The 18760-nt window shown below is 44.6% G+C and overlaps 1 protein-coding gene across 6 annotated transcripts in view; it reads left to right on the top strand.

Annotated features, from left to right (window-relative positions):
- Nucleotides 1-18760, top strand: part of PLEKHG4 (pleckstrin homology and RhoGEF domain containing G4) — an 86383-nt gene that overhangs the window by 36205 nt on the left and 31418 nt on the right. For all 6 annotated transcript variants that reach the window (XR_002046421.3, XM_010403426.4, XM_010403429.4 and 3 more), the window contains exons 7-10: nucleotides 1808-1894; nucleotides 3673-3789; nucleotides 6012-6110; nucleotides 7092-7240. Coding sequence is in view for 5 of the 6 variants with exons in the window: in XM_010403426.4 (XP_010401728.2) it covers nucleotides 1808-1894; nucleotides 3673-3789; nucleotides 6012-6110; nucleotides 7092-7240 (452 nt within the window). In the remaining variant the exon portion in view is untranslated. The remainder of the gene's footprint in view (nucleotides 1-1807; nucleotides 1895-3672; nucleotides 3790-6011; nucleotides 6111-7091; nucleotides 7241-18760) is intronic.

The following is an 18760-nucleotide window of genomic DNA, read 5'->3' as shown; positions in this document are numbered from 1 at the left end:
CTGACTTCAGCTATTAAATTAAAAAAATATGTTGAAAAGTACTTGATTTCTTTGGAAATACAATTTCTTCTTGAGTTGGAAAACCCTGAACTTTTCCCTTGACAGCTTTATTTGTGAATAGTTTTTCAGTTTCTATTTTCAGTAGTAACAAACAAACAAATGAGTGTTTTGGCTGTTGTGGTAACCTCTTGTTACACTATCACTACCTTTATCCCTCACTCAGATTGCACATCTCGTGACTATTGGAGTAGAAGAGGGATTGTGTAAGAAAAAAATTAGTTTAGTACCATCATCAGTCTTGAAGCTGTGTCCAGTCTTCATCCTTCAGTACTTTCTAGCAGATAAATTCAGAGCTGGTGATACAGCTGTGTTATCTCCCCATCCTCTCTTCAGTATTTATCTTTTGCAGCCTAATTACGCAATAAATCTTTTTTGGCCTTCTGATCAGTGTTCAAATAACAGAGAAAGTGTGAATAATTCACTTTGGAGAAATTTGAGACAATTTAGAAACCTCTCATGGTTTTGGAAGGTGTTTCAGTTGGGATTTTTTTGCTGCCTGTTGAAAAGGATCGTGGTTTAGGACTGGGTGAGGGAAAGGTCTTTTTCATCTGTTCTGGAACCTCTGCTGCTGCTTTCACTTGCAGAATTTGGGCTCCTTGTGTTGGCATTGTTTCTTAATTGCTGAACTGGGCCCAGTGTCAGGTTAGGTCATTCAGTCTCTGCTGAATGTTATGTCTAACCAGCATGAGAGAACAGTTGCTAACAGGCCATATGAAATTTCAGAGTTACATACTAGGCTGTACAGGATTTAAGAAATATGAAAGTTAAAACCTAAGGCATCAGTCCACTTGCCTCTATACTCTGGCTCTGCTGCTCCTGGCAGATATTTAACCCTACACACTGCTGGAGCTGTTTATTTAAACAGGTTTCCTTTGCTGTTGTGGCCTGCTGTGTGGCAGGTTCCTTGCAGCTTGAGTGACACCAGAAAGGATTTGTTGCTTGACAATTCCTGAGATCTTTGCAGAGACAAAAACTGTGTAGGAGACATTGAAATGGGATGGCTCTTGTTTAACTATGAGGCACAACAGCTTAAATGGCTCTTCTTGCTTTCGTGGTCCGGGCATCATATGTAGTGAGCCCTGTCTCCATGGTCTGAATCTTTCTGCCATGTTTCCCTCTTCCTACTGTTGCTCTCTCTGCCTGTTTTTCACTTCCCTGTAGAATGCTTCTATAATTGGAGAGCTGCTTCTGGATCACTGAGTTTGAACTACAGCTGCCAGACATCCCTTGTATTTGGAATTTGTCAGTTTAACAGTAGAAACAGGATGCAAGTACTTGATTGTAAATTGGCAGTAAGTGGAGACAAGACAAAGTTTTTGGCACTGGGCGGGGGTGGAGGGGGGAAAGCCACTTCCTTTCGTTTAGGTGAAGTAACCAGGAAAGTATCAGGAAAAAACTTGGACACAGAACATGGGTTTTGGTTTTGGGTTTCTTTTGCTTCTGTTTTTTTTTCCCCTTGACTCACTTCCCTGTGCAGAAGGCAGAGCTTTTTTAGTACAGCCAACACCTCACCTTTTCCACTGCATTCTTAAATATTACGGGACTAGTTGACCTGAAGCAAACTACCTTAAAGACATCACCTTGGTACCCTGTAGACTGGCCTTCCTTAATTTCTGGTGCCTGCCTTCTAGGCTTTGTAGATGCCTTTGAAGGATGAATTGCAATCTTGTGTATGAACCTGGGGTAGTACATTCTCTGTAGTATCCAAGGCAGATCAGTAATGGATTTGTGCTCTGTTCTGTTGTAGGACATGAATCCTCACTGTATTCATGGAGTACTGCTTCTGGTTGAAAGAGATCTGACTTTTCGGATGGAGAAGCCACCAGGAGGACAGGTAATGAAACCATGTATCTGGGGTTTGCTGGGCCACTCTTGCTATCTCTTATTTAATTCTCCAGACGCAAATTCCCTGTCATTGATGTATGTTTATTCACACATGAAATCTCTGTAGATGTCCTCTGTGTTTTGTGGTCATGGTCTCTTATGGGTGTGATATTTACTGAGTTGTAGTGTTTATGTGAGCTGAACAGATCCCTGTTATGCTCTGTTTATTGCCCCGTCCATCAGTGACATTTGCACCACATTTACATCAATCTGCTGGGGACTCAAGACACAGGGTTTGTTGGGAGCATGGATAAGTGTATGGAGGAGCCCTGCACAATTTGCTAGGGATGCTTTTCATGTTCTCCTATTAACAATAAATGCGTGGTCAGGAAGAGATCACATTAGGCTAAATCCTGAACTCCACCTTTGAAGGTGCTTGTTGCTTTCCTGGCTTTTGCATCTCTCCTGTTTCCTCTCTTCATACCTGCTGCTGCCAGTGGCTGAGAGACTTCTGCAAGAAGAAGATGAGATTGGCATTTGTGTGAGGTTCCCTTTGTAGCCAAAATGTCTGGAAAGACTAACAGGAGGGAAAGTTACCACAACATCACTGAACTCCCCCACTACAAGTAAAACTGTCTTGGTATTCTATGGCTGTATAAGAAATGTGGGCTCCGAGCCACTCTGTGGTGAGTGAAGAGGATCAGATTTCATCTTAGTCCTCTCCCTCTGCTCCAAGACTGCTGCAAGCTACAAGAGTGGACTGAAATTCTGTGCCTGCTAAAACTCTGTAGGCTACAGAGTAGGCCTGGACCTCCTTTTTGGCTCCTGTGGATGAAGATGTTGTGATAGGCATCAGGTTTGCTGTGTGTGTCGTGTGGTGTCCCAAAAGGCTAAAGAATAACAAATGCTATTAGTCCATTTCCTTATTGCCCCCATGTGGAAGAATTCAGAGTCAGAATGGGGGCTGCAGGCATGTGCATGCAGGGAGAGCTACAGAAGACATTAAACACATTGAACAAACACAAAGAGTGTAGGAGGGAACACAGGAAAGGCTAATAAAGACAAGGGCATACAGGAGGAATTGGAAGCATCATCACAATTTTGTAAGGAGGTGGAAACTTTGTATTGTGTGTGTGGGAGTTAAATGTCTGCACCTGAGTTTGTGTCTGGGCTGGCTTCCATGTACCTGCAGGAGCACTTGTTGCTCTGGTGAGTGTAGATATGCTCTGAGGTCCTACAGACTTGCAGAAGGCAAGTTACCTGTGTCAAGATCCAAGAAACTCTTGGAGCAAATAGCTGCTTTGATGAGTGGAGAGTTGAGGGCAGGGCAGAGGCTGCTCTGTTAGACTCTTTTTCCAGGAAGTGAGATGGGGAAGCTGGGGGCTGGATTTAACCTCCCAGATTCTCCAAACAGATGCAAATCGCAGCACAACTGTGGGAACATACGAGGGAGTTGCTATGCTTGCACCGGGAGGTACTGGCTCTGGAGAAGGCAGGCTGCTGCCAGACTCCCATCACAGATGTTCTGCCTGGTGAAACAGCATGTTGTGGCCTGCATTCCTTCAGGGTTCGCCCACTGAGCTGTTCAACAAGCTGGTCTAAGATTGAATTGGGGTTTTTTTCCCCTTCATATTGTAGTGATAATGCAGGTACACATTGCATGCTGTGCTTCTGTGCAAGATAGATAAAGAAATGATGGATTCTACCTTTTGTTAACCTTCCCCTCCTCCTCCAGTACTCACCCTAACAGAAGTGTGCTTTTTTCTTTTCCTTTCTATTCCTGTGCAGTTTGAACTTCTCACCTCCATGAAATCCCTCCATAAGCACATAGACAGCTCACAGCTGCCTGTAGAGCTGGATGGGACCTTCCTGTACTGCCACCAGGACTGGCTAAGCTTCCGCAGGGTGAGTAGGATGTCTCGTGTGCTTTGGTGTCTGAGAGAAGCAATGGCATGGTAACAGATGGGAACAAGAGGAACCTGTCAACAGCTGAACCTACAAGCATTAAAAGACAATGTTCCTGCAAAGCTGTGAATGCAAATGAATCTCTGTTATCAAAAAAATGCTAATACTGTCTTCATAAGAAGGGTACACACTGTGGCCTATTGGCATGACTGCAGGAACTAAAATTTTAGGTTTTTACTCATCTGCTTGAACTGCATTAATTTTTTCGTGCCTTCAAAATATGGTCAAATCTGGAATGGAATCCGGTTTTGTCGTGGTGTGCAGTGGCTCTTGAGTTATACTCCGAGGATTAAGGACAGACATCTGAAACTAATGTCAGGAGAAGGTGTTAGTATCATGTTGCCATTGGACTAACAATGAAGAACTTGAGTGAAGTAACAAGAATTAAATCTTTTTGGTTTTGGAGCAAGTTCCCCAGATCAAGCTATTATTTTGTTAATAAAATCTGCAGTCCTTGCAAGAGCAAGGCGTGGAAGTTCCTGATAATCAGTTCAGAATTCTTCTTCTAGGAATAACTTTTACTTCAAGCAGCAGGGTACGTGCAGACTGCCAGAAGCCTGCAGAGGGTAGCATCCATGGTACCAGTACCCAGCTCCGAGTGTGCTTGTGCTGTGGAGGGAGCCTGAGTGCTGTGGACCAGATGCTTGTTGAATCTTTAAAAGCTCTATTGAGTTATTTGGCACACTGAGACTAGACAGGATTAAATCTCTGTAAATCTGCACACAAGCTGGCTGCCTTCACGTTGAATTCGCTCACCCTGGTGGTTGACAGAATTGTCACCTCAGCTTCCAGAGGATCCAGTGGTCTTTAGGCTCCAACCTCGATGCCCAGAGTGCTCTGTGACACAGTGCAGCACTTGAAGCAGATTAAGATGTCACTGATAACACCACTGTGGTGCTGGTAGCAGGCTTCAGGAGATAGGCTTGGCATGTGCTAGATGTTAACTTACTTTTTCCAACTTACTTTAGAACCATTTCTCTTAAACTTCCATCTAAAAGTACTTGTAGCAGCCTGTGCTCATGCAGTAGAGGTACAGAAGCCTCATCTTGGTGCCTAGGATTGACTTTGAGAAGTTGAAATCTATTTGGCAGTGAGGGAGCAGAGAAACTTTGCAAGAGGTTATGGATTAGTTTTATGGACAGAGTGGGGAATACCTTGAGAGCTGAGGTGCTCTGTATGTGCAGAAGGGCAGTTCTTGAAGGAAGAACCATAATATCAGGCTACTTCTTTTCTAAGCATGTAAAACATTGCCAAAGGGGGTTAATATGAGAATCATACTGTATGGAATGCCTGTTTATACTGTGTGGGGTAATGACCCATGTGCTCAGCTTCTTTAGCTCTGGAGCTATGTGGCAAACAGCATTTATTTCCTCTCTCAGTGATCTCACCTGCATCCTGCCTGCTAATCTGTCACTGCTGGCGTTGTTCCAGCACTCCAGGGAAGAGGGAGTTCAATTCAGTAAAGATTCAAACAGCTGCGTTTTTGTTTTGTTTTGAGCATGGTTATTTTGGAATAGCTGTTTCTCCCTTCTCTTGATTTCAGTGGCATCTGACAGTATTCAGGCTTTATATTACTGACTTCTCTAAAACACAGTGCCTCATGAACCCTTATGAAATGTTTGGGCTTTGTTTGTTTTTTTCCCTGCTTCCACCCACCCTGAAGAGAGGAAGGATTTCAGATTTATCCATAGGTGGTGCTTAATTTTGGAAGCTTTCCAGTTTCCTAATCTTTAATTTACACTACTTTTAACATGAAGAGAAATTATTTAAAGCAGAAAAATTCCAAGTATTTGTTTTATGTTTTGTTTCTCTGAAATTCATGCAGTGTGATTCATCTTCATGGAAAGTTACAAGAAATGCTAATGGAAGAATGTGAGACATAAGTGGACTGGGTGTTTTTTCTGTAAAGCATGACCCATCTGAGCCATGAGTATGCAGGTTTCTAAGGTCTGCATGGAGGCCTTGGTCTAGTGTGATGCATCTGAAGCCTCTGATGGGCCTCTCTTTGCTGATACAGTTTCACTGAATGATATAATTGAACCCTTGGATTAATGTGTTTGATCCTCTCTTGATTTTTGTACTCCTAAGCTTCTGCAAGCTCAGAAGACCTTTCCTGTCAGCTGCGAGACAATAATCTCTGCCTTGGTCCTTTATTCTTGTAGAAGCTGGAATACTTGCTACAAGGATGCCAGGGTGTTTGTGCCTTCCTTCAGGGAGCTATTAATAAAGTGGAGTCTGGAAAATTACCGGAAAAGGCTGAGGTAAGCATGTTCCTCAGATCAGAGGTGGACCTGAGACAGAAGAGAACATGAGGCTGGATAGCTGCAGAAAAGCTGTAGCTTTGAATTTGCAAGCTGTAGTAGCAGAGTATTCCCAGTACTAGTAGAAACTAATCCAGACGAAGTGATAGAGGCTTCAGTGGCTCTGGAAGCTGATTGTCTGATTCCTCAGTGTCACCCAGGAGATCTTTCCAGCTGGGCTTGTTGCTGATGGGTGCTTGCTCCAGCATTGGGGTGCATTCTCAGCAGCTCCAGAGCTCTGTAGCTGGTGCAAACTTTGGTGTGCCAGGTACAGAGCAGCTGCCTTGGGCTGAGCTGCATCAGGTTGGCTTGAATGGCCTGGAATAATACTAGGTAACAGCTTAGTTCTGTGCTGTGGTTCCAACTTTGCTGTCTCCAGAACACAAGTTTGGAAGTGGGCAAGAAGGGGAAGGGACAAAGACCAACCCTATGTGGTCACAAACTTTCTATTTCTCCTCTTGAGAAGTACCCTGACACGGTAGGGAATTGCTGCCAGCTCTGCACTGAGGGTTCCAGTAGTAAATGATGGAGGATATGGTAGTGGCCTTCCTGCACACACCTGTATATCCGCAAACCCTTCGTGTGCATCTTGTCCCACGGCTTGGAGCCATGCAGATCCAGGCTCTCAGAGCTCTAGGAGTTAGGTGTGAGTGGGAAGTGAGGCTGGAAAGTTTATTTCTTCTGTGCCCCGCAAATCAATGGAACAGCAATGATGGGAATTGGGGCACAATTTTAGCCTGGTGGGGAAGGTACCAGGAGCATAAGGAGCACTGTTTATCACTTTAGACTTGTCAGGCTGGAGAGAGACAGCCGTGGGAACCAACCTCCCCTTTTCCTAGAGTGGGCCCAGGTGAGATGTGGTTTGGGTGTGTTTTGGTTTAGGTGCTGGTTTTTGCCTGTAGGTTGCAGTAACAATTCAACTCACTCTTGTGATCCCTCCAGGATGCAGCTGTGCTGCTGAGGAATTCAAGGCAGTTGATGAAGAATGTTCTGGAAGACGCAAGTTTGGTTAAGGTGCAGCAGGAGGGTGGAGCGCTCCTGGCCAGACTGGGGAAGGAGGAGTCTTGTGTCACCCTTACCCAGGACTACAGGTGAGCCCCCAGAGTGGGAGGAGATGGACATGAGCAAAAGGCAGGTGCTAGGAGTCTCCCTGAGGTGCTCCATCATTGGTGCAGGCGTGAGAACAGCTTTGTGTAGCAAAGAATTATGTTGAAAACAGCAAAGGTGAAAAATGTAATGAATTTTACTCTTAACCGGATTGCTTCCTCCCCAGTCCAAAAACTAGTCCAGGTGGATTCACTTAGATTGTTCAGCTTCCTTTTTCAAGCCAAATCAGACTTACCTTCTTTAGTGGAGAGAGAGCTGGATATTTTGGGTAGATATTATTAAAACACCAGCCTTAATTGATGATACCAGTGATGAATGTTTAGGTGCAGGCCATTACCTCTGTGTGATTTCCCAAGGCACTCCTTATGCAAGGGGATTTCCAAGGACCTTAGCTGGGAGGAATGCTTGCTGGCTGCAGCAGGCTCTGATCTCCTCGCACATTGGTACAGTTTGCACAAACAAATACTTGCTGCCCGTTTGTGGGGTTGGTATGAGAAGCGGGGACTGAGAGAGCCCAGCTGTTTGATATCTCCAGGGCATTGCACAACTCCTGTTTGTGCTGTTAAAACACCTGAAGCTTGTCAGCATGAGAAGGCCTCTGTGCTATGTGCTGTGCAAACAACAAGGTAGAAAGGCAGCCTTTGCACCCAGGAGCTTCCAGCCCAGTGTGAGATAACCGCTGGCATGTGGGTGCAGATGAGGGCGCAGGGGGTGGCAGGGTGATGTGGAATAGCTCTCTGCATCCACAGCCTTGCTCTGGTTAAACTCCCTGTTGCCATCACAAGCTGGGAGGTTTGAAGGGAGGGAATGAAGAGAAGATAACAAAGTAGTTATGGAGTATCTCAACACTGTGAAAAGCATGTTTCTCTTTTAAAATTCAGCAAGTGGATGACAGTGCAAGTTGCTACCTGTCACTGGAAGAAGAGGACTGACATTTTGGTGCAGAGAGGGGAGCATGGGGGCAGGCTGTGTAACTGTTTCTGTTTCCTGCTTGCTGTGACTCCTGTCAGGAGCTCTGGCAGGCTATGCAGACACAATTCTCTTGCTGAACTGGTGAAGTAGTCTTGATGCAATTTTGGATTGAGTTAGTACAGTATAGTCTTTTCATTCTCATGCGACATGAGAAGCAAAATAATGTGGGGTTTTGTGCTTTGTTTTATTTAGGTTTTTTTTTATTATTATTTATTTTAAGCAACACACAGCAACTTTAGAGTCCTAGGAGAATGGGGAGAATGTGCATGAGTTTTATGTTTTGGTTTGGTTTTGAGCTAAGCCTGTGTTTTTGTGCAGGGAAATGATCAACTTTGAAACCTGATCTGACAGAGCCCCAAAGGATAATTTACTGCTTTGATTACTTTAGCAAGGGCAGGGGTGGGGGATACACACTGAATTGTTTGATTGTGCAGTGCTTGAGTGCATGCCGAGGCTGTGTAGCATGTTCTCTGCTTAGTTCAGGTTATATTCATTGTCTGCCAGTGTGAAAGGAGACTGTATGCCATGGCTCAAATATATGTGGCTCTCTCCAACTTAAGGAGCATAAATGAATGTAGCAGGAGAAAGTTATTCTCTTCTAGGCTGTGGAGTAGTTGCAGAAACTAAATTCCATCCAGTATTTTAATTTTCATCTAACTTAGGGCAGAGGACTAAAGAAGTCCACTCTTCTTTGTTCCAGGATCCCTTCAAATGGGGAAGAAGGCTCTATCACTTAGCTAGAGAACGCTGTATAAGGCACTGTTGGTTTTGGGTCCTCCATGGCTTTGCACTTACTCCTTCTTTCCTATCTGATGCGCAGATATTAAAGGTTCTGAGCTCTGCTTAATACTGTAAAGATTATGATTTTCAAAGGCTTCTTTAACAGATACAATCAAAGCAGGGTGTGGACAAAATATTGCAACTGGCCAGCTAAGCTAGCATGGAGTGGCTATTGATGTATGTAGGTCCAATATTCGATTTCTAACTGGTGATGTGTGAAAAGGGAACAGGACTGGCTTTGTATGTGCACTCAGCAGGGCTTGTGGTACTGCTGCTCTGAACTTTGAATTGTAAAATCTTGATCTAATGCTTAACAGCCTAATTCCACACCCATTCTCCCAACACTTGAAATAAATTATTTATGAAAGCAAGTCAAATGGCTTTAACTCTTCTAAGCCACCTTTTTGGCTCTTTTGTCTATCACGTGTCCAGTTGTTGAAGTTTTTTATTGTCCATTATGGTGCAAAAGTCTGATAAAATGGAGTCATGACTGCCAGGACTTCTTAGTCATAAGTTGAGGCCAGTTGTGAACAGGTGACTGTCCGAATGTGCAGGAATTACATATAAATAGAGAAGACAATTTTAAGAGCAGTTTTCTGGACTTTTGGCTCGACTTAATTACAATATGCCAACTATAAGTGGAGAACTAAAGGTAAAATTGTGATTTTTTTTTTTTTTTTTTTTAAATAAAGATGACAAGCCCATCTGCACCTTCACCTTGGGATTAACCAAGCAAGGGATTGACTTGCCTTTTTTTCAGGCAATACCTTTTTCTAGCTCTCACAGATGTCTTTCTTGCTAGTTTGTGGTTTCACGTGGAAAAAGAACACCAGGAGCTGGTAAAAATAGATATGGATGAACCCTTCTGAAAATGCCTGACCACAGGTTGGAGATAGTAAGTTAAAACAGGCAAGGAAGCAGGCATGTGCTCAGGCAATCAGATGTTATCTGCCAAATACCTTTCAAGAGCAAACAGCAAGCAAGATTTGCTTTAGTAATGAAACTCTTCCCATGGGATTGGTTGTGGAACCTTCTCTGCTTGCTCTGCCCTCCTGGAGAGCAGAGATGCCCTTTGGAGTGTTTTGTGGCACACAGCAGTGGGATCTCATTGCTGCTCAGGTCTGACCTGGGATTTGTGAGGCTTTGCTAAGACAGTGCCACAGGTTCTTTCCTGCAGAAGTTGAACTCATCCCATCAAAGATGTGGGCATGCAGGAGGGATGTGTTGGGCTCCATCCATTAGTTTCTCTAACAGATGATTTAACAGCCTCCGGGAGTCTTTCCTGGATGGTCCCATCCTGACATACTGTCGTACCACAGCAGTGGCTTTGCCCAGTAACTCTGCTCACATTGTGAGCTGACCAGGAGTCCTCGTACTCCTTTCTCCACCAAGTACCACTGTAAAAGATAGCCTTGCCCATCCAGCTGCTCATCCACAAAAGGAAAGACTGACTTCTCCAAGCAGTCTGTCTGGAACTCTGCCTTTTCCTAGCTTAGGAAGAAGGAGCTCAGTTACCAGAATACACATCCTGCAGGCAGCTCATTGCAGGGAGTTGGCTTAGGGGCTGTGGAGTGCTCAGCTGGTCTCTGAGATCTCCCACCTCCAGCAAGACCAGGCTGAATTTGGCCTGGAGTTGGTGTGGGTGTGGCACTGATGAGCCAATATCTTTGTGGCGCCTCTTTAAGTGGTGTAATGATAGGGCTGGCCACCCAGAGGTGCAGGGGGACTGCTGGAGGTGGCATTGCCACTTGCTCACTGTTGGTGGATTTAAAGCCAGCACATTCACCTTCGCACCATCCACTGTGCTGAAGGTTCAGTGCTTCTCCAGGTCTGTTAGCTGAACCCTTAGAGGTTTTGCTGGCCCAGTCTTTCTGGAGATTGAAATGCAGAGCTGTTAGCCTAGCTGAAGTTCCTCTTGGTAAGTGTGGCCAAATGGCAGACACCTCCATCACTTCAATGCTGTTAATACTTCTTTTTGCACTTTCAAACAGGAATTTTTTAATAACCACAGTCTTGTTAATAAGGTACATAGAGTTGGTTAGAAGGTGTAGCTTTGGCTACTGGTTGTCTAGTGTAGTGATCAACTAACCTGTAGCTTGCAGGCAACTCACTGAGCCAGCTGTGAAAGGTGGACTAAGGTATTGCTGCTTCTGTAGTGGATGTCAAAAACTTAAAGTTTACGATGGAAATGTCAGAGAAGCTGCCAGAAGCCAGACAGCAGCAGTGGGAGCTCTTGCTGAAGTGAGGCTGTGATGTGGGGCTGGGCAGCAAGGCCACGATCCTTTTAACCTGGTCTTTAGCCAGGTGTTTTTCACTGTTGTTCTCATTATTGCTGCTCTTCCAGCATAGCCAAGAGCTGGAAATATGTGCCTAGCCAAAGTACCCAGTGAATGCCTTTCGTCCTGCAGATGTTATGAGTCACAAGTAGAGGAAAGAAGGTATAACCATTTTATATTAATATATAGATGGTTTATATTAGTTTAACCAGAGTGCACCTGCCTGGCTCTACGACGAACCTGTGTTCTCACTGTGGCACGGGAGTGGGATTGTGTCATGCTCTGCATGGTGATGGGCAAGATAGTCCCAAGGCTAGAGGTGAGAGCTGAAAGGAGAAAAACCTCAGATGGTGAAGGAATGATCATGTTGAGTGTTTGGCTCTGTGCAACATGGAACCAAAAAAAGCATCATCTCTTCCCCCAAGCTCCTCATCAGAAAAGAATCTGTGCTTGCAAGCTGTGAATAAGCAGCTTATAAATAGATGGAGGAGTGAATTCTCCTTTGTTTGCAGAAGGCAGTATAGTTAGTCTCTGTACTTTGAGGGTGGAGTGGCTAGAGCCGAGAGCTGGTTTTGTGAGCTGGCTATTTTTAGTGTGGCTTGGTGATGTAGTTGGAAGCCCTGGGTGGGGATCTGAGCTGAGCAGAGGTAATGGACAGTACAGAGCAGACTTCCTGAGCAGCAGCTGCCAGGTTCCTGGTGCTGGACCTGACTCAGTTACAGTGACAAAGAGGGTGATCTTGCAGCCAACAGCCTCCATAGTTCATGTTCCGGCTTTCACACACACTACCGAGACTCTGGGTCTACTTGAAGCTGTGGTCACTTAACAGTGCAGGGGGGTGTAGCTCTGTGGTGCTTCAGAGCTCATGTTTGTGGGTCTCCAGCAAGGCTCCTGCTAGTAGCAGCTCCTGGAATGTTACAAGGCCTGCATGTGCCATTCTGCAAAGCGGTGTATGAGCTCCCTTTGGTGGAAGTAGACCTGGATAATGTACAGGCTCTAAGCCCTCTGCCAAGGGACTGCACAGCACCATGTAAAGCTTGTGTAGAGTCAGAGAGACTAAGCTGATCAGCCAAAATGTGGAACAAGTTGGGAGCAGGGGAGATGGGTGTCTGGTGTATAAAGTCCCAGTTTGGGCAGACTGAGATGGCTGGGCTTCTTGGTTTGTAAGGTACAGTGTGTGCGCCATCAAACTGGCAGCTGCTGCTATAGGCTGGTCATAGCCAGGCAACTTATGCTGGGAAATCCTTCCTGGAGGCATTATTGTCTTCTGCCATTCCCTTTCTGTGTTAGAGATGTGTGTCTGCTGCGGCTCTGTGTGTTTGTACGTGCTTCAGAAGATGGTGATGCTTGTGTCGCTCTCACTGATGGCAGTTGAGCTAGAGCCTGCTCATCTTCCTGCCTCTCTGGGAACTCTGGGAGCCTCTCATGCTACCACTTGCCAGTGTGCACTCCTGATATGATCTGCGAGAGGCACCTTTCATTGTAGGGTCCTGTGCGTGTTCCTCCTGTAGACCTAATCCTAAAACCTCCATCTTGGGATGAGATGTATACTCAGTATACCTTTGAAGCCAGATGAAAAAACATGCTTAAATTCTGAGCTCAAAGGCTGCCACAAGACGCCTCTGTGCTGTTGCTGGTGACACAGAAGGTGCTGATGAGCACTAAGCCTTTGGTTGAGCATGGGTGGCAGTGCTCTTCCCTGGCCTTATTTGTTTGTGTCAGGTGGAGGGAGGAGCGCACTGCAACATTTCTACCCAAACACACACTGTGCTGCTTGGTATTCATTTTGGTTACAGTCTAACCTGTTCCCTCTGTTTGCGTGGTGGTTTTAGCCTGGTAAAAAGCACTTAGCTCGCATTAAACAAATCTTGCTGCTCCACACATAAAGGAGAGTGGAGTTGGGGCTGTTGTCATTCTGAGTGCATGAAGTGCTGTGAGGCGTCAATTGTGGCATTTGCAGAGAGCTAAAAGATTGCAGAGTTCTGTCTAGGTAAGTTTTCATTGTCCTCTTAGGCTTTTTATGAGATGATTCCCCTCAGCTCCCTTTCCGTTTTTTATTTTCTGCTGTCTTGTGTCCTAAATCTTCTTGGATTCAGTGAGAATTTACCCAAAGACTCCAGTTTTGCTTGTTTTTTGTTTGCAATGCTTGTCATGCCAACAGGGCATTAGGTAATTAGTGACACACTGTGTTTTATCTGTTTAAAAATATTATGGAAAAAATTGCAGAAAGTTTCCAGTATAGGATGTTAGCTGAACTGCCTGACATTCCTGCCTCAGCCCAGGCTATCCCACAAGCACCATTTTTTATATAACTAGGTTGGGATAGATACGTCTCTTGCTGGGCTGGTTAATAGAACAGTCCCTGCTATTATATGGATTGTACATAGCCCTGGAAGTGGGTAAAAGGAGAATGTATCAATGAAACAGGGACGTGGCTTTAAATGACAGTGTGTATATATTTGAGCAGGGTATCTTGAGAGCCTGGTGGTCTCAGCATCAGGAACCCAGCTCTTAGACTGGTGTATTTGACCAGGATATGAAGTATAAACAAGCAGGTTAATGTACATTAGACAAGGTTTAGAGGTGGAAATTGTTTACAGCTGGTAGAAAACCACATCTGGAGACTCAGTGTTCCCAGAATGGTGTTTCCAAATCCTGTCCAAGGCTCCACTGCAGAGGGAACTTTCCCTGTAAGCAGGCTACTTGTTAGTTTGGTATTTCTTACAATGTTTTTTTTCCCAGTCAGTTTTATGGATCTTACTGGGATTTAAAATCAACCAGAATCTGAACACAGTTTTATTATAACTGAATGCAAGCCAGGCAGGAGAACGAACCAAAGGTCACATCTTGGGACTGTGCTTGGACATTTGTTTAACTGTGTGCATTGATCCCTTGGCTTTTAAAGGGATTTCTGAGCATATTTCTGCTAAAAACACACTTAAACGAACTGTGCTCCAGAAGAGAATTCTTCTGGCAGTTGTGGTCTCCAGTGCATTGTATTAATTGTATGGTTTGCTCCCAGGTCAGGTAACCTAGTGAGGAGGGATTCAGCCGGGTCTGTGGTCTTAGCTAGATCCACTGGTCCTATCCTGAATGGGAACAGGCATCCCACAGGCAACCCCAGATTTGGTGTTTGACCTCTGTGCCTTTGTAAGAAACTTGAGGGTTCTAAAAAATGTACCCTGTTCCTCAGATGCTTTTATCAGGGAATTGAAAAACCGCCATGGCTATTTGTGTTCTGCAGAGAATAATTAGTTTATTTAGCAGTATCTGCTTTAGCTTCACCATGGCTAGTTGGAATTTTAACCTCAGCTGCATGTGAAGCTCTCAGCTTGAAGAGCAGGACTGTGCATTTGAGGTTGACCTCCTTTTATGGGATCATTATAAATATGGCACTTATGTAGGTTGCTACCAAAATGCAGTAATGACCAAGAATGACATTTCTCTTCCTGCAAAATGTCCCTCAGGCACACAGGACTGTCCCTGCAGAGCTGGAAGGATTTCTTCCTTAAGCATTGCTCAGGATGTTTTAAGTGATTTGTAGCCGAGGTATCAGCACACATGATCTGGGTGATGTCCTTGGACTAATCCATCATTTAAACCTCCTAGTTGCCAGATCCTGTTCATTTTCTGCTAAAACCTGTAGAGACATCTGCAAGGGAAGTTTAGCACCAGGAGTGGAAGACTAGATGAGGCTAATGTTGTAACATTTGACTGTGTTTTTTCTAAATTACACTACAGTTAAGGATATCTGATTTTCCCAGGACAAGTTAGCTGCACTATACTTGCCTAAACCCCATCAAATACTCTACCAAAATTTTGTATTTACTTCCATCCATACCATTTTAAAATTGACCATGGCTGGTCAGAGGATGAACTCTGATTTCAGCCCTTTGTTAGATCTGTTGTTCTTGCTGTTTGTCAGAGCAGTTCTTCTAGGGCCGACAGGAAAGTGCAGAATAGTGATGGTTCTGCTGCTCCCTTCCCTGTGCTCTCCTGTTTGCATCTTGCTGGCATTGGCAGGCATGGCTCATCCAGCACCTGCTTTTGTGACTCTGCTGGATGCTTCTTCTGTGGCCATCTATTTTTTGAAAATAAAACAGGTATTTTGCTTTGAAAACTAAAGTGTAACTCTCCAAGGCTGGCTTTTTTTGAAGAATGGATTCAGACAGAAATGGCCTTTCTAAATTATAGGTTTAAAATTACCCTATCATTATACAACAGCTTGGCACTTCTCCAGAAAACTGAAGATGTTTGGAACCTTTTCCACTGAAACGATAATTGCCCAATGAAAACAGGATTTGGGGAAACATAAACTGAGATCAAGCTACTCCTTTTTGCTATAAATTATATTGACTCTTCACTATTGCAAAATTGCTTTTGATGATTTGACCATGGAAGAATGTAGTGAAAGACTCCTATTACCACACTCCCATGCGCAGGGAAATTGCAATGCATCCACACAAATCTGAGCTTAGACGAGACTTTCCACTGACTTCAAACAACTCTGCCTTTTGTGCTCAGAGTTGCACAGGCCACTATTAAAATATCTTTAAAGTCCTTAACAACCAGGTGTTTCTTTTGTGTGGCAGGATGGAAGTCACTTTTTCTTCTTCAACCAAATTTTCAATATTTGGTTTGTTTACTCCAAGCTGCCTTGAAAGCACTGAAGGACAGGAATTTAAAACTTCTGAGTCTGAAGCTGAAAAAGAAATAGATATTTGTGTGAAGTATCATTTTCCCCATAAAACTCCTGGTTGCAGGATATCGTGGAGTTTACTAGTGCACTGGAAATCATTTAGGAAGTTTTCAAGATCTGGATCAGCAAATGGGGGGGGGGGGGGGTGTGTGTAGATAGATAAACAGATATACAGAGGTTTGGGAGAACAGACTTAATGCCCAGTGGATCCTGGCTGTAAGCGCTGAAGTGCCCAAGTGAATCGAAAAAACAAACTTTCCCATGGACTGTGAGCGATTTCTTTGTTTGGCCCAGTTTGCCTACCTACTTTATACTACAGCATGGAAAGGCTTATATTTTCCTCTGTGTAAGACAGTAAAGGATGGATGTTAGAGAGCCTGTCAGGCTGGTAAAAGTGAACTGTCAGGGGCTGACAACATATGAATGGAGTTACCTTGGAGATACAACAGAAGACCAACAACTAGACGTTGAGGTTTTAATGAATGCCTGCTAAGCAAGGCAGAACGTGTGAAAACAACGTGGCTGGTCCTTGAAACAAAGGGCTGAGGTGCTGGGATGCTGGAGGAACTCACAGAGGAGGAGGAATGGTGTAATGCCACACCCGAAGTTCCTTGGGGGGCTCTGAGCCCAGAAGAGCTGTTGGAAACATTTTTTCTGTGTGTGTTGTTTGCAGACACTCAGGAAACCATTGGCAGGACCATGAGAAGGGGCAGCCTTAGAGTGTTGATTTGTGGCTGATAAGGGTATTAATAGCCTGCTGCAAGCATTCGCAGAGAAAAGAATCACTTAAATGACAAGAGTAAGGGATTTTGGCTTAGAGAACCCCACACAACCCAACTTACTGACAAGAGTTAATTTCCAGCCTTTTTCTGAACTGAATTCTCTGTCTAGTTCCTGCTTATAGCATAAACTCCCAAATGCATCCTAGACTGACTTCAGGTAAGTTTGAGATGCCTGTGGATCAGTAAAGCAAAGGTCTTGTGTGTGTTTGTGTTCACTAACAGGATGCCAGTTCTATTACCACTGAATCAGCTGAGATGGAGGGAAGATGACTGAGTGTGCATAGGTGTGTAGATTCTGTACATCTGTAGCTGCCACATTATTTACCAAGATAGGTATTTTACGATGACATCCAATGGGACAAAGGGCTCAGTGCTCGCTTCTAAACTGGAGCTCCCTTCCACGTTCTGCTAATGCACATAAAGGCTTGGTTGCATTGAGATCTTCAGAGGCAGGATAACTCCTTCTGTGGAAGGAATGTGTGGGGCCAGAAGTGCTGTTTGGGGTGGATTTTTATCAGTCCTTTAGTTGGGCACCAAGAAGATCACTCAAGCCCCTTCTCCTGAAATGGGTTCCTCAGGGCTTGCTGGGTGGGTCAGCAGGAGTATTTTATTGCTGCCATTTTGAACCTGACTTTCCCTGGAGGGGTTTGCTGATCATAAGGCCAGCACTGGTCCCAAGTGTGCTCCAAGAGACTGGTCTTTTCCACAGTGGCACAGTGAATTAGCCTCTTTACACAGTGACCTTGTGGTATGCCTATTTCTGATTTTAAAATTATGTGAAATACGGGTTTTGTTAGCTTTTTTTTTATAATCACTTCCTATCCCTCTACCTTGAGGGTGATTTTTTTTCCCCCCCCATAGTTGTAGCGTTGTCTTCAGGAAAGCTTGTATTTTATGTCTTTGGGAAATGTGCTCTCTGCTCTGTGAGAAATCTGTAGTATTTCTTAGGCCTTGCAGCCTGGATTGCTACTGACTTCTGTTGAGGAAAACTACTCAGACTTGTGACAATGGGAGGGTTGTTTCCTCTGTGAGGTATGGAAAGGGGCACAGTGGGACTCCCTGGCTCCCATCCCCTAATCAAATCACACTCTGTGCTAGGTCAGGCAACACTAGAGCTGGAACCCTTGTCTTAGGTTCCTGTGCCATCAGGTTGCCATCTGATGATACTATGTTAAGTGGTGAAGCCATGCATGCTCTCTTTTGTCATTGGCTTGGGTGGACATAAGGACTCCTATTACAGAAAGGTCTAGCAGGTCAATCTGGCTTGCTGATGAGTGCCATCAAAGAAGTAGCATCAACACCAAAGTGATTTCCATGGAAGCTCAGGGAAGGATTGGAAAAATATTTTGCCCCATGAGGGGATAATTGCAAATGTTTGCATATAGTAGCATGGAATGCCTAAAGTTATAGGTGCTTGATTATCTGTGCCAGCGGGAGGAAGTGTTTGCTGTATCCATGTGTTTTCCTGAGTGGATGAGAGCACTCATGCCAGCAGGGAATTCAGCCTTGTGGGAGTAAGACTGAAGGGTGTCTGCCTGTCTGGCCATCAGTATGCTGGAGACTTACTCAGAAAATGGGGCCTGACAGATAAGCTCTGCTGCACAAAACCGAACAGCATTAATGGTGTTGCCAAATTTAACTTGCAGCCATCGTCTGAACTGTTTCTCGTTAGCTGTCCCAGCTGTGTCACTGCTGCTGACGGGAACTGGCCTCCACAACCTGCTCTGTAAACACTTTCCAGAGCTCAGCTTGGACAATGATTATGACTGCTTCTGTGAGTCTCCTGGGTTGGATCTGGGTCGGTCTGTAGGAAAGGATTACAAAACAGAAGGCTCATATCATCACAGTTTGTTTACGGCGGTTTTGGGAAACGCCAGAGCGGCGGTACAGCTTGGATCTTTCCACTGAAGCCTGCAGATTCTCTGTAGAGAACCTGTCTGCTCTGCACTGCAATAGCACTGATCTTAGTCCAGAAACTATTCGGGTATTTTTGGC

Source organism: Corvus cornix, chromosome 11 (genome assembly GCF_000738735.6).
Source record: "Corvus cornix cornix isolate S_Up_H32 chromosome 11, ASM73873v5, whole genome shotgun sequence".
In the NCBI taxonomy this organism is placed as follows: Eukaryota; Metazoa; Chordata; class Aves; order Passeriformes; family Corvidae; genus Corvus; species Corvus cornix.
Note: the sequence above shows the minus strand (reverse complement) of the source record. Positions and strands in the feature narration are given on the sequence as shown.